Here is a 15,839-nt window from a genome sequence, read left to right on the forward strand (position 1 = left end):
TCCCTCCCCACTCCAGGGGAAGGATACTGCAAAATCTCCATTCCCTCCCAATCAGCTGTGACTTGGGAGGCAGAGAATAGATGGGGGCGGGGCCAGCCAGAGGTGGTATTTACTGGTTCTCTGAGCTACTCAAAATTTCCGCTACCAGTTCTCCAGAACTGGTCAGAACCTGCTGAATCCCACCACTGACCAGGATACCAGGAGGGTTGAACAGCATATAAAAGACCAGTGAGGTGGGTGGCATATAAATCTCATAAATAAATAAAGTTTTCTACTCTGCGGAAGTTGAAAAAGCCCACAGGTCTAGAAACGGGAAGCTGAGAATCTGACATTGAGCATGCCGTGACTTATTTTAGAAACTGTTATGCAAATTTAGCAAACATGGTTGAACTTTCTCTTTCGCCATTTTCTTTTTAAAAAAATAGCACAGGAAAATGGCTCGGTGGCCGCACGCTTCTCACTGCAAAGCATTGAAAATCAGCGGGACCCACAGTTGGAGGTCGGAAGACACACCTCGCGGGGGTCCAGTATTGTACTTACACATCGTAAACAGGGTAATGCTCTTTAGAAACAACGAACATGAGAATCTCGTGCATTTTGAGGCAGACCGTTGGGTTAAGGATGCCGGTTAACGTGCTCTTCGGTGTAGCATTGGCAGGTTCTGGCTGGGAAAATCGAAAACCACCTTTGGCCGAAATCCCTGAATGAACAACAACAACAAGAACAACCCCTGGGAGATAACGTTTGATAAGGAGCGTCAATGGCCCAATTCCATGGTAGGGAGGGGCAATGTGAAGCCTCCAGGGCCCTCCTAATAGCAATAAAAATAGCAATAGCACTTAGAATTACAGTATTTTTCGCTCCATAAGATGCACATCCCCCCCTCCCCCAAGTGGGTGGAAATGTCTGTGTGTCTTATGTAGCGGAATATGGGCAACAGGCAGCAGTGGCGAACAGCGGCAGCAATTCCTGCTGCCTGGAACAGCTGATCGGCGGTATTCCCAGAGGCCAATCCAACTGCCAATCAGCTGCTTGGTGGCAAAGGCTCAAATGTTCCGTGGCGGAGGCAGAAGACATAGAGGAGGCAGGCTGTTTGCTGTTTGCTGCAAGGATGCCAGCCAGATGGACCCTGGGAGGCAGAGGTAGATTTTTTTTCTTGTTTTCCTCTTCTAAACCCAGGTGCGTCTTATAGTCAGGATTTCTTATGGAGTGAAAAATATTGTATATACCACTTTGCAGGAAGGAAGGAAGGAAGGAAGGAAGGAAGGAAGGAAGGAAGGAAGGAAGGAAGGAAGGAAGGAAGGAAGGAAGGAAGGAAAGAGAGAGAGGGGGAGGAAGGAAGGACTAGCAATAGCACAGATTTATATACTGCTTCACAGTGCTTTTTATAGCCCTCTCTAAGTGGTTTAACAGAGTCAGCCTCTTGCTCCCCAACAATCTGGATCCTTATTTTACCCACCTCGGAAGGACGGAAGGCTGAGTCAACCTTGAGCCTGGTGAGATTTGAACTGCTAAAGTGAAGGCAGCTGGCAGCCAGCAGAAGGAGCCTGCAGTACTTCCCTCTAACCCCTGCACCATCGTGGCTTATCACCAATTCCCTCTCTCTCTCTCTCTCTCTCTCTCTCCCTCTCTCTCTCTCCCTCTCCCCCCCTCTCTCTCTCTCACACACACACACACACCTTCCACACATGATTGCTGATGTAAACACGCACAAGGACGGAAACCTGACGCTTACGTACATGAAATCTCCCAGGACTTTGCATTCCACAATTCATTTGGGGAAGCTGGTGGGATCTGGGTTTGTGTGGCAAAGAGGTGTTGCAGTACTTCCGGTTCGGGATCGTTCACACCTATAAATCCTCTTCCTGTAACGATGGGGAAGGAATTGGTCAGCCCCACAATCTCTTAACCTGAGTCCGTGTTCCAGCCCCCTCTTTGCTCTCTGGTGTGGCAAGGCTTTGGATCAGGGGTGAAATGCTGGTTTGCCCGAATCGGTAGGAAAAAAAATGCTTAGAAAAGTAAACAAAAAATATCCGATGATCAGCTGTTGCAACAATCAGCTGTGCCTGATTGTCTGTGAGGTTGCCGCTTGGTGCATTTTGTGTGAAGTGCAGCTGTTTTTGCATCGTGTGTGAGTCAGTGGAGTAGCTTTTGTGTTATTTTTGTGTACGGTGTGATAGTTGGTTTTCGAGCTCTCTGTGACTCTGTGATGTTCCTGTTTGGTGCAGGGGACATTTTGTGTGAGGTCCAGTTGCTTTTGCAGTGTGTGTGTGAGTCCGTTGTGCAGCCACGCCCCCTCCCATCACATGACCACCAAGCCACACCCACAGAACCGGTAGGGAACATTTTCGAATTTCACCACTGCTTATTTGAGTAAAACTTCAGAAATAAATCACGTAGCCAAACTAGGTTTTACTGTATTCCCTTCAAGCAATAATGACATTATTAAAGTCAGATTAATTACGAATCAGGACATCCTGTCTTCTTTCCTGTTAGGGCAGCAAAGTCTTTTCCAAAGGGGTTTGAAAGCTGTTCGCGTTGAAGGTTTGGAGGCCAAGAGTTGGCAACAAAATTAGAGGGGAAATCTGAAGCAGAGAGAATATGGACCATTTCTCTTCTTTGGTCCTTACCATTTGTCTTCACCACGTAGACCCGCTGGGGGTCTTGGGTCTCTGAGGCACAGAGATTTTGAGCGTGGAAGATGAGTCCTTGCAAAGAAGCTGCCAGCTCTTCCCAAAAAATATCGACCTAGGAAAAATGTGAAGACAAAGGGGTCTTTAATCCCAGTTTCAGGCGGCAATGTTGCCAGGAGCCTAAATTTGGGTTCAGACTTAGCAGGAAGCTGCCCTCCCTCCATCTCCAGCTGCCCACCCAGAAGAAAAGGATGCGCCAGGCACAACAGACAAAGTCGGTAACTTTATTGTCTACCACCTATGTTACAAGAACTTTCCCAGACAGCCTTCTCCTAAGACAGTGATGGCTATGGCTATGGCTATGGCTATGGCTATGGCTATGGCTATGGCTATGGCTATGGCTATGGCTATGGCTATGGCTATGGCTTTTAGGATCTTTGGCCTGCCACACTCTCCCTTATTTTACTATGCTGTTTCATTAGTGGGGAATTGGGAGGGGGAATAGTAAGGAGTAGAATGTATTGTGGTCAAAACAAAATTCCTTTCTAGAAATCCAAGGTCATTCTTTGTCTCTGCACCTCTGCACCTGTCCGGAACTGGATGGGTGAAAGCTGCCAGCATGGCAGTGGAAGATTGTACCCCTTCAGAGGTGGGTTCCTACCAGTTCGCACCAGTTCAGTAGAACCGGTTTGCCAAATCTACTGAACCGGTTAGAAGAGGCTCCACCAGTGGACCCAGAAAGCAGGCCACACCTACAGAAGAGGTTCCAAAATTTTTTGAAACCCACCACTCACTCTCTCTCTCTCTCTCTCTCTCTCTCTCTCTCTCTCTCACACACACACACACACACACACACACACACACACACACACAAACACACACACAAACAGACTCACACAGAGAGAGAAAGAGAAAGAGAAAGGAAGAAAAAAGAAAGAAAGAAAAAAGAAAGAAAAAGTGAGAGAGAGATGAAAGAAAAAAAGGAAAAAGGGACAGAGAGACAAAAGGAAGGAGAAAGAGAGAGAGAGAGAGAGAGAGAGAGAGAGAGAGAGAGAGAGAGAGAGAGAACACATGGCCGGCAAGCCACTCCCACAAAGGAGGCCACACCCACAGAGTAGGTTCAAAAATTTTTTGAAACCCACCACTGTACCCTTTGTTGGACTTGTGGGTGTGGAGGACAAGATCTTGAACTTTCAACTGGGTGGGGAAACCCAGGAAGCTCAGATTTGGGTTTTTCCAGATGTACCAACATGTCTAAATTGGAACTTTGAGCAACACTTTGCCTCGGACTCTGATTTAATTTCGGATGCTATTTGGAATGCTGACAGGCTAACCTTTTTCTGGTTGGGTGCCAAAAATGCAAGCGCGCATGTGCAATAGCATGCGTGCATGCCGGCACCCATAATGCGAAATGCTCCCTCACATGTGCATGCATGCATAACTCCCACCCCACGCTTCCACCCCCATGTTCACTGCACTGCTCATCTCCAAGCTGAACTTGGTATTTCCTCCTGGGAGGAGGGGAATCATTTTCAGCTTTCCCAGGCTTCAGGAAAGCCTCCGGAGCCTTGGGGAGGGCTAAAAACGGGCCCAATGGGACTACTGGAAGTTTGGAACATTGGGCCTGTTTTTCACCCTCCCCAGGCTGCGGAGGCTTTCCCGAAGCCTGGGGAGGGCGAAAAAGGCTTCCCCTGGCCCTCCAGAAAGGCAAAATTCAGCAGGCCGGCACACCTGTGGAATGCATACCATAGGTTCGCCATCATAGTCCTAGGAACAACCAGATAAGGTTTCATGAATCTTGGGGGAGGTCAAACTTTATGCTGCTTGCAGCTGTGGCAGGACTCCAAACTAGGCCCTCACTTGACTCCTCCTTCCAGCCTGGCTGGCACTTTCCCAACAGGGAAGATGCTCAGCTTAGGCCTCGGGCTTTCAGGTACAATGAGCAGCTGGGAAAGATCGGCTTCCTCCTTGACCTTCATTACCTGCCTGCCATTTTTGTACGCGATGGAAAGTCGGGCCGGGCCGTCTCCACAGAAGAATTTCAAAACGCCTCCTTGCCGTCGTCGGCACAGGAGACCACACACGTTGTCCAGGCTCCTCACTTGACAAAGGCAAAGCCCGAGAACCTTGTCGTAACCTCGATAGTCTTGTGGGATGTCACAAACCTATCCGGGAAGATCAGGAGACAAGTCAATGGTCCCTTGGATGAAAATTTACTCCGTGGAGGTGATCCTCTACGACGTACGGCCTCCCTGGAGGTAGTTATGACTGGGATTCAAAGTCCCCACTGCCACCCTATATGGTTATATGACCACATGTCAAGTACTTATCCACCAGGCCAGGCTTACAGCCATTTTCGACATCCCACAATCGCACAACTGCATTTTACAACTATTTTACTGAAAACTAGCATTTACGGCTGGCTCGTAGCGACCCATCGGTCCCCTTCAGTGGTGGGTTCTGGATCACGTTGCAACCACCATGGTTGCAACGGGGCCCGGTGTCCTCCACATGAACGTGCGCAGTTTGTGCATGCGTCCTATCCTCCAGCGATGCCTCCGCGAGCCTCCGCGATGCTCCAGCTGCTCGGCGGAGCATTGCGTAAGCGCTGTGTGCGCCGTGCGCGGAAGCACCAAAGAGTTTAAAGACAGAAAAGGATGACGGGCAGGCGGGTAGGTCCTCCAGAGCACCGGTACTCCGGACAGGCATCGGTATGCTCGTACCGGGGTGTACCGCCTGCAACCCACCACTGGTCCCCTTTACAATTGTGATGTTTGTTTAATGACTGCTGCAGAAAAAAAATCATAAAATCAGGTCAGTCCCATTCGTCAGTCACCAATTGACAACTGTCACCAATTACGACAGTGATGGGCCTGGCTTAGCACCCTTTGAGCAAATCAAGGAAAATGCTACCAAGCTGGAAGGTCAGTGGCCAAAATGGGGTTGCACCAGACTCCCAACCACGGTGTCAGGCCTGCCGCCATCTTTTCTTTTGGATCTTTGGCCTGCCACACTTTCCATTATTCTACTATGCCTTTTCTATTGTGGGAAAATGGGAGAGGGGATTGTATGGAGTTGGGTGATATGTAGCCATAACAACGTTCTTTCTAGAAAGCCAAGGTCATCTTTTGTGTCTGCACCTCTGCACCTGATCGGAACTGGATGGGTGGAAGCTGCCAGCACAGCAGTGGGAGATTGGACTATGGGATGGGCTTGTGAGTGTGGGGGGCAAGATCTTGAACTTTCAACTGGCGGGGGGAAGCGGGAAGCTTTCAGATTTGGGTTTCCCCAGATGTGCCAACATGGCTCTCTTCATAAATTGGAACTTTGATCAATCCTTTGCCTTGGACTCTGATTTAATTTTGGATGCTATTTGGAACCTTCACCTACGGTAGACTTCTCCCACCACCTTCCACTCACCTGGTCTGAACAGTAGTGAGCCCACTCCTCCTTAGTTAAGCACCGCCCATCTTGGTTCCGGACAGCATCGTCCTTACAAATATCATAGGTCTCTTTGACGCAATCCCACCGCCTGTCTTCTCGATGGCTCCGATACCCGGGAGCACAGGGGCACTGAGCATCGCTGGGCTGGAAAGGGAAGAAACTTAAATCCATCCCTCTGGAATGCCCACCCCTCAGTTAAGATAACATTTAAGAAACAGCCACGTCAAGTGATAACGTAGAACAAAATCCATACCTGGAAAACACGGCCTTGGCGAAGGCACACGCAGGTGTTTTGGCCTTCCTTGGGTTGCGCTGCCTCAGAGCCACATGGCAAGCAAGCCCCCTGGCCCTCTTCAGCACCGAAGAAGTTCACCGGGCAGGGCAGGCAGGAGAGAGAAGAGGACAATCCGGCAGAACGGAAGGTGCCTTCTGGGCATGGGATGGGGGAGCTACCGCCAGCCGGGCAGAAGAAACCTTGAAAGGCAAAACCGAACCCTGAGTGGAACCTAATTGCATCTGGCCACGTAGAATGAGATGGAGCCCACCCATCTTACCAAAGTCGTCAAAGTTGAGAAATGTTAATTTAAAGCAATAATTAGCCAACAATTAGCAGGAAACAACTGCAGACTGGAAACCCCCTAAAGTGGGGTTTCCATTTGTTCTGAGTAACCAAATTGGAAGGGACCTTTGAGGTCTTCTAGTCCAACCCCCTGCCTAGCCAGGAAACCCTACACCACTTCAGACAAATGGTTATCCAATGTCTTCTTAAAGACTTCCAATGTTGGAGCATTCACAACTTCTGGAGGCAAGTTGTTCCACTGATTAATTGTTCTCACTCTCAGGAAATTTCTCCTTGGTTCTGAGTTGCTTCTCTCCTTGATTAGTTTCCACCCACTGCTTCTTGTTCTACACTCGGGTGCCTTGGAGAATAGGTTGACTCCCTCTTCTTGGTGGCATCATCTGAGATATTGGAAGACTGCGGTCATGTCTCCCCTGGTCCTTCTTTTCATTTAACTAGCCCTTCCTAATTCCCGCAATATGTTCTTCATATGTTTTAGCCTCCCTTCATCATCTTTGTTGCTCTTCTCTGCACTCTTTCTAGAGTCTCAACATCTGGAATCCTTCTGGGATTGTTCCTTGTACCTTCAGGGCAGGCAGATGAGTTCTGCTGTCTTCTCCTGCAATTAAACCCATTTTTGCATCCTTCTTTCTGCAGTGGAGAATTGCCAGCCGGGCAAGCTGTAAAAACAGAGAAAAGGAAGATGAAGAGAAGCATCGTCCTTGCTTTTCAGGCCGAGCACCGTTCAGTCTTTGAAGAACTCCGAGAGATGCAGGTTGATGTCCGTTTCTAAATATTTTATCACGCAGGGCTGAAATGCCGCCAAGGGGAAACTGGATCCCACTGTTTTCGCAGAGAGGTCAGAGAGCACAACGGAGCAACAACACAATGCCAGGGAAGCCTAGAGCGGAGATGTTGACGTGAAACCAAGTTTTGGAATTCGTATCCTAATTTCAGCAAAGCCAAATTTGGCACCTTTCTAAAACCATATTTTGACCACCACCTGTGTCTCTGGGTGCGTTTTGCAAATATATTCACTTCCCTTTTTGAAAACGGCAATCGCAAAATTCAGGAAAGCATCAATGCCACCTAACTTCATGGTGCATTTCCGTTTGTCGAGAGCGCTGTAAATCAGCCAGGCTTCTAGTCCTCATGGTTAGAAAGCCGGGTATGGAAATACGTAAGCCAGTTCATGTGAAGTGGTTTAGCTACGCCCGCTGTTATCGGCCTCAGATCTTTTTTCATTCGACTTCTGCTACTTGTCATACACAACCGCATTTCTTGACAACTGGCGTTGGGCCAGAAAGATAAGACTTCCCTGTTGTAAAGTCAACTCTGTCAGATTAATTGTAGCCTCTCGTTGCTAACAAACATGTCGATATTACTCGTTCTAAACAATTGCTCGGCAGGTGGTAAAATGAGAGCCGGCCACTTGATTTCGTTGGAGCGAGTCTCCCCTTCTGAGTTTTGCTTGTTTTGAGGCACTTCAACCCCCTCAAGTTTTTAGTCCTTAAGGTTTTGAAAAAACTGGGAGGCACATCAGCCACTTCAAAAAACATCATGTGCCTCCATAAGGGGCATGTGGAACATGAGGTTGGCTGGAAAAATACAGAGAGGGCAATTAAGGCGTTACAATTTATTTATTTTTACCAATCTTCAAGTGTTGCTTTCTGGTTTCCTGGATTTTGTTGCTACAAACTTTTGCCTATTGCCAACATGGGTCCAACTATGGCCAACTTCTTTCTTTCTTTCTTTCTTTCTTTCTTTCTTTCTTTCTTTCTTTCTTTCTTTCTTTCTTTCTTTCTTTCTTTCTTTCTTTGACTTATATACCGCTTCATAGGGCTTTCAGCCCTCTCTAAGCAGTTTACAATTTTTTTTAGCAAATTGAGTCAGCAACTTGCCCCCACAGTCCGGGTCTTCATTTCACCCACCTCGGAAGGATGGAAGGCTGAGTCAACCTTGAGCTGGTGAGATTTGAACCGCTGAACTGAAGATCACAGTCAGCTAAAGTGGCCTGCAGTACTGCACCCTAACCACTGCGCCACCTCGGCTCTTAATGGAGGATTTCAAACCACATATCAGGATTATCTTCTTTTTTCATTCCTCTACACCCCCCCCCCAAATCTTTTCTACAGTACCCGGTTAGGAATTCAACAGGAGTTGTTAGTTGTGAAGTTGCGTCTGACCCATCGCGACCCCTTAGACAACGTTCCTCCAGGCCTTCCTGTCCTCCACCATCCCCTGGAGTCCATTGAAGCTCACGCTGGCTACTTCAGTGACTCCATCCAGCCCCCTCCTTCTCTGCCGTCCCCTTCTTCTTCTTTTGCCCTCCATCGTTCCCAGCATAAGGCTCTTCTCCAGGGAGTCCTTCCTTCCTTCTCTTTCGGTGGCCAAAGTCTTTGAGTTTTCTCTTCAGGATCTGGCCTTCTAAAGAGCAGTCAGGGTGAATCTCCTCTAGGACTGACCGGTTGGATGGCCTTGCAGTCCAAGGGACTCGCAGGAGTCTTCTCCAGCACCAGAGTTCAAAGGCCTCCATTCTTTGGCGCTCAGCCTTCCTTATGGTCCAACCTTCACAGCCATCCATTGCAACTGGGGAAACCAGAGCCTTGACTAGAAACCCTTTTGTTGGCAGGGTGATGTCTCTGCTTTTTAGGATGCTGTCTAGATTTGTCAGCTTTCCCTAGGAAGGAAAGCTTCTCAACAGGAGAAGCTCTTCCAAATAGGGGGAGATATGAAGAGTTGAGTTTCTTCTATTGTGTTCGAATGCCAAGTGGCTTTGAAATGCATCTAGGGGTTTCCCAGGCACAAAGTGTTCCAGGAAGGGCCAAGTTAATGAAGTTTTGCTGAAGATTCAACACTGACCCCACGTGGCTCACTGCAACACAACCACACCATTTCTGAATTTCTACACTCTCAGTTAAACTCTCTCAAGCTGGTTTCGATGGCTGGGGACTTCGTGCAGTCTTAAGGCGGAATTGATTTCCCTGGAATTTCTACTCTTTCCGGGTGATTTTCTAGTGTGTTAGTTGGCAAAGGTGTTACCAGTTTCCTGGGCTACCCCAGAGCAATGTTTTTTTTTTAAATCTTGGCCCTTTTAAGATGGGTGGACATTAACTCCCAGAATGTCCTAGCCAGTCATGCTAGCTGGTAAATTCTGGGAGTTGAAGTCCACCATATTAAGGAGAAGATGGAGAAGGCTCCAGCTGGAGAAGACTCCTGCATTGAGTCCCTTGGACTGCAGGGCCATCCAACTGGTCAGTCCTAGAGGAGATCCATCCTAACTGCTCTTTAGAAGGCCAGATCCTGAAGAGGGAACTCAAGGACTTTGGCCACCTGTTGAGAAGGAAGAAGGACTCTCTGGAGAAGACTCCTGCATTGAGTCCCTTGGACTGCAGGGCCATCCAACCGGTCAGTCCTAGAGGAGATCCACCCTGCCTGCTCTTTAGAAGGCCGGATCCTGAAGAGGAAACTCAAATTCTTTGGCCACCTGATGAGAAGAAAGGACTCCCTGGAGAAGAGCCTCATGCTGGGAACAATGGAGGGCAGAAGAAGAAGAAGGGGATGGCAGAGATTTAGGCGGCTGGATGGAGTCACTGAAGCAGTCGGCGTGAGCTTTAATGGACTCTAGAGGATGGTAGAGGACAGGAAGGCCTGGAGGAATGTTGTCCATGGGGTCGTGATGGGTCGGACACGACTTCACAACTCACAACATCTATCTATCTATCTATCTATCTATCTATCTATCTATCTATCTATCTATCTATCTATCTATCTATCTATCTATCTATCTATCTCGTATTTTGGCCACCTAAGGAGAAGGAAGGACTCCCTGGAGAAGAGCCTCATGCTGGGAACGATGGAGGGCAGAAGAAGAAGAAGGGGACGGCAGAGAAGGAGGAGGCTGGATGGAGTCACCGAAGCAGTCGGCCTGAGCTTCAATGGACTCTAGAGGATGGTAGAGGACAGGAAGGCCTGGAGGAACATTATCCATGGGGTCATGATGGGTCAGACAGGACTTTGCAACTAACAACATCTTAAGGGTGGCATGGTTGACAAAAATTCTCTTTTCTGTCCCTGTGCATTGTCATCCACTAGATGGCACTGTGACCCCAAAAAACTCTAGCATAGTACAGCCTTTATTGTCATTGTACAAAATAAATACAACGAAATTGGTGAGTAAATAGTAAAAAAATTGATTTTTGACTTAAGGTTGAACACAACTGTTCTGAATAAAACAGCAAAAACCAAACCAATGAAAAATGTCAATTTGAGCAGGAAGGTATGCCTAGGTATGGACTCACATCCTCCAATCCTTGATTCTAGTGTGATGGTGTGATTTACTTTCCCTACTACTCCGTTTTGGGATAACCAAAAGCACACAGCCTTGCTCATCCATGTTAAACTTTATTTGGGCATTTGGGCATGAAAGTTTGTTGCAGCACCTGCGGTGTGGAGAGCTGAGTGGTCACTTATTTTTATTTATTTAATTTATTTGGCTTGTCAAACATGTACGAGTTAACAGGTATAAATATAAACATGGACACGAGCACAGGAAATGAGTACAAATAAATGGGGACAGTAGGACAGGGACGGTAGGCACGCTGGTGCACTTATGCACGCCCCCTTTATGGACCTCTTAGGAATGGGGTGAGGTCAGGCAACCAAAAATGACAACTAAGATTTTGACATGGAATGTTAACAGACTGAACTCTCCACAGAAAAGAAAGAAAATATTTCATTATCTCAAACAGTTTAAGAATGACATAATTTGTTTGCAAGAAACTCATATCAAATCAACCGATCAAAAATATTTGTTTAACCCCAAACTGGGCCAACATTTTGCGACCTCAGCCATGGAAAAGAAAAATGGCATAGTAGTATACTTAAGAAAAGACATTAAAGCTGAGCTAATTGAAGCAGATCCCTTTGGAAGATATATTGCATTAGATTTAATCTTAGAAGGGAAAAAGACGTTACTTTTGGGAATTTATGCTCCTAATCAACAACAAGATGGATTTTATAGAAATCTCCATGCTAAATTAGTACAGTGGGACTTTGAGTCTTGTATATTATTGGGTGACTGGAATGGTGTGATCGACACCAAAAGAGATAAGAAGACAGCTCGCCCGAACACCAAATTTCGAGCTAAGTTACCCAAACCCTTTTTTGACATGCTGTATGCTCCATTTTTTGGGTTTCATCCCACCAAGTTTCTGTAATGGCAACAATATTGTATCTGCCCTCATTTACTTGAATTTCTAATTCGCCCTGTTTATCCCTCCTACTCTGTGCATTGGTGTATAGACATTTGAGTCCATTGACCGTGTGTTTACTGTCTACACAACCTGTGTTATGCCTGACTGCCCCTATTTTCTTGCCACTTGTATGATTCATGCACATGGTATGGCACTCACTATTAAATGCTTGGTTTTGCTTGACAGCAGGAGTGACAATCTTACCCGCACAAACATGTATGTTACATGCACTGGTAACTCTATGAATTCTAGATTGCTGGGGACAGAAATGTTCTGTATCAATTAATTCTCTGTCCCCTGCTGTTCAGTTTAAATGTTTATCCAGAAAATCTGTGAATTTAATGCCAAGTAACCCAGTCCCTTTCTTGGATGGGTACCATAGGTTTGCCATCACAGCCCCTCACCATTTCCGACAGATGGCAGTCCAGTCTCTTCTTGAAAGCTTCCAGTGATGAAGCTCCCACAACTTCCAAAGGCAACTCCTGTCCCATGGATTGATTGTTCTCGCTGTCAGGAAATTTCTCCTCCACGACCGCCCCTCTTTTCACAGCTTAGAATATTTGTAAACATTCCTTGACAGGGAAACGACAGGTGTCAGTGTGAAAATCTCTTTTCAAATTCAAAGTTGTTTAGAATTAGAAACTTCCTTCATTGCTCCATCTCTCTCCATAAACTGATGCAATGATCAATAATTTGGCTTATCTTGGCACGAGGCCCGGAGTTTGCTGGTTTGTGTTTCGAAGGAGAGAGAGAGAGAGAGAGAGACAAACATTTAGAATCAGAAAGGAGTTTTAGGGGGGGGCAACATTTCGGTGTTTAACAAGGGGCACGAAGCACCCTCTGTCGCACTGAGCAAAGCTTAAGAAAAGACTAAGGATTTTCCCTACTTCCCAAGTATGAGCAAGTAGCTCACATCAAGCCTGATGAGATTTTAGATTCATTATTTTAAGCCAGGTTTTATCATACCATGACTGAATGGATGCTGTGTAATTTTAATCAATTGTATTTCTTGTCTTTTAAATTTTTTTATTGCTTTTTATCTGCCTGTAAGCCACCGGGAATCCCTAGGGAGTGGGCGGCATACAAATTTTATTAAATTGAAATTGAAATTGAATTTTTTTTTAATGAATGAAACAAGCCAGATACTAAAAATGAACTACTACCACCACCACTACTACTACTATCACTACTACTATCATTATTACTATCACTACTACTACTACTACTACTACTACTACTACTACTACTACTACTTCTTCTTCTTCTTCTCCTCCTCCTCCTCCTCCTCCTCCTCCTCCTCCTCCTCCTCCTCCTCCTCCTCCTCCTCCTCCTCCTCCATCATCATCTCCATAGCAGATATACTACACAGGATATACTACAATGTATTTAGTGCTACATATATTGATGGCAGCAAGAATCATATATGGTAAATATAGGAAAAATGCGGAACACCCCATCGGATGATGGTATAATTAGGAAAATTTGGGATTGTGCTGAAATGGATACCGCGTTTCCCTGAAAATAAGACAGGGTCTTATTTTCTTTTGACCCCTGAAGTAAGCACTTGGTCTTATTTTCGGGGAGGTCTTATTATTTTTTAGGTGCAGGAGGCTGTGAGCATGCTCACCTCATGGCTGCTGCTGTGTTGCAATATTTTCGGGGAGGGCTTATTTTCAGGGGAGGGCTTATTTTAGCACATGCACTCAAAACCCTGATAGGGCTTATTATCCAGGGAGGTCTTATTTCAGGGAAACAGGGTAGATCAACCTTAAAAATTAAAGATAAAGAAGACTCGAAATATTATAGCACGTGGAATAAATTTTAGGAATGGATAGAGACAAGAGGTAGAAATGAGAGGGAAGTTGATGAATGCCAATCGCTGTTAGAATGGAAAATAAAGATGCTATAGAATTATGTATTTGTATTTGTATTTGTATTTATTTGATTTATAGGCCGGCCAATCCCGAAGGACTCCGGGCGGCTTACAGAAATAATTTTTTAAAAAAGAATTAAAAAAAAACAACAGAGGATAATAATCCATATGGATATAATATGGGAAAATTGAAAATAGGCTAATGTAAGTAGAAATTTAGCTAAAGCTCATTTTTTTCTTTCTTTTTCCACTGGTTGTGTTATTATAATTACTGTAAATATATTACTGTCATAGTTATTAGCTTGTTAAGTATGTTAAGATTCGCTATTGATTTTTCTTTGGCTTTGCTTTATTTGTAATTGTATTTACAATTCCAGGTGTAGTTATAAAAGAAGAAACAGACATTGTGAACTCTGGAACTTTAAATATATATTGCTCACTTAGCTTTCGTTAGCCACTGCTAACGTTGTCAGAGTGTAAAAACCATTAAAGAGATACCTGCCTTTAGACACTATTAATTCAAATTGGCCATTGCATGCGTAATGGGCCCATCCACCCTCCTCCCACCTGGTGGGAGTGCGCAATGGCCAAATTGACTAGTCCTTTTGACTAGTGTCAAAAGAGCCAAGGTGGCGCAGTGGTTAAATGCAGCACTACTGCTAGATCAGCAGTTCAGCGGTTCAAATCTCACCGGCTCAGGGTTGACTCAGCCTTCCATCCTTCCGAGGTGGGTAAAATGAGGACCCAGATTGTTGGGGGCAATATGCTGACTCTCTGTAAACCGCTTAGAGAGGCCTGAAAGCCCTATGAAGCGGTATATAAGTCTACTGCTATAAGTCTACTGCTATAGTGTATAAAGGCAGGTTTCTCTTTAATGGTTTTTACACTCTTGATCAGTGTTTCTCAACCTTGGCGACTTTAAGTCCTGTGGACTTCAACTCCCAGAATCCCCCAGCCAGCTATGCTGGCTGGGGGATTCTGGGAGTTGAAGTCCACAGGACTTAAAGTCGCCAAGGTTGAGAAACACTGCTCTTGATGATGTTAGCAGTGGCTAACGAAAGCTAAATGAGCAATATACTTTAAAGTTCCGGAGTTCACAATGTCTGTTTCTTCTTTTATAACTACACCTGGAACTAAATTAGCCTTGACTTCACTAAAAAATACTACATGCCTCTGGTGGACAAACGGAAAGCTCTGAGAACAAAGCCCGTTAATCTAGGCTTGTGTTTCACTGTTGGTTCTCACCAAAAAGGGGCTGTAACGTTACACCCTCTGCACACTTGGCAGCAAAGGGCGAACATTCAATCTCAATGTTCTGGTGCTGGAAAGGGGCTTTCTGGAGTTTGGAAAACCAGCGATGGAGAACCTTGTTCGCCTCAGGTGCCAAAAGCACGTGTGCACACGCACTATTGTGCATGCTCATGTGGCCACCCCCATAATTTAATGCCCCTTGCACATGTGCATGCAACTCTCCCCACCACTGCTCTGCATGTGCGCATGGCTTTCTTGGAGCTTGGGGCAGGTGAAAACGGACTCCCTCATCCCCCTCCGGAGGGTGAAAATGGCCCGTTTTCTGACTTCCAGTGGGCCCAGTAGGTCCAGTTTTTGCCCTCCCCAGGCTCCAGAGGCTTTCTAGGAGCCTGGGGAGGGTGAAAACAGTCCAACACGCAAACAGGAAGTCCGTTTCCGAACGGTAACATGTTGGGCTTGTGCCCTGGGTGATTTTTCACCCTCCCTTTTGGCTTCCCGGGAGCCAAAAATCAGAGCTGACAGGGCAATGCCTTGCGTGCCCACAGAAATGGCTCCGAATGCCACCTGTGCCATAGGTTCGCCATCATTTAAATGTGAGCCAGCCATGTGCAGCAGCTGCCAAAAAAGCCAACACAGTTCTGGGCTGTATAAACAGAGGGATAGAATCAAGATCACCTGAAGTCTTAATGCCACTTTATAAGGCCTTGGTAAGGCCACACTAGGAATACAGCAGCAAGTTTTGGTTGCCACGATGTAAAAAAGATGTGGAGACTCTGGAAAGAGTGCAGAGAAGAGCAACAAAGAGGATTAGGGGACTGGAGGCT

At 46.2% G+C, this 15,839-nt stretch overlaps 1 protein-coding gene across 1 annotated transcript; it reads right to left on the reverse strand.

Annotated features, from left to right (window-relative positions):
• Positions 1 to 2,419: 2,419 nt before the first annotated feature.
• LOC106541438 (uncharacterized) lies at positions 2,420 to 15,181 on the reverse strand. The gene is made up of 5 exons (XM_087703521.1): positions 15,010 to 15,181; positions 6,331 to 6,551; positions 6,054 to 6,221; positions 4,616 to 4,798; positions 2,420 to 2,748 (listed from the first exon to the last, which is right to left on the reverse strand). Exons 1-5 carry the CDS (start codon positions 15,179 to 15,181, stop codon positions 2,461 to 2,463), a joined length of 1,032 nt encoding a protein of 343 aa, XP_087559647.1. The 3' UTR covers positions 2,420 to 2,460.
• Positions 15,182 to 15,839: the final 658 nt, after the last annotated feature.

Source organism: Thamnophis sirtalis, unplaced genomic scaffold (genome assembly GCF_051295495.1).
Source record: "Thamnophis sirtalis isolate CommonGarterSnake01/CBP01778 unplaced genomic scaffold, rThaSir2_p1.2 scaffold_2, whole genome shotgun sequence".
Lineage (NCBI taxonomy): Eukaryota > Metazoa > Chordata > Lepidosauria > Squamata > Natricidae > Thamnophis > Thamnophis sirtalis.

Bases quoted from the DNA above. Each gene is read 5' to 3' on its own strand.
- LOC106541438 (XM_087703521.1), bottom strand. From the start codon at position 15,181: ATGCACAATAGTGCGTGTGCACACGTGCTTTTGGCACCTGAGGCGAAC. The intron at 6,552-15,009 runs GTGAGAACCAAC...TTGCCTTTCAAG, and splicing joins AACGTTACAGCCCCTTTTTG to GTTTCTTCTGCCCGGCTGGC. The intron at 2,749-4,615 runs GTAATGAAGGTC...CATTTTTCCTAG, and splicing joins CGTACAAAAATGGCAGGCAG to GTCGATATTTTTTGGGAAGA.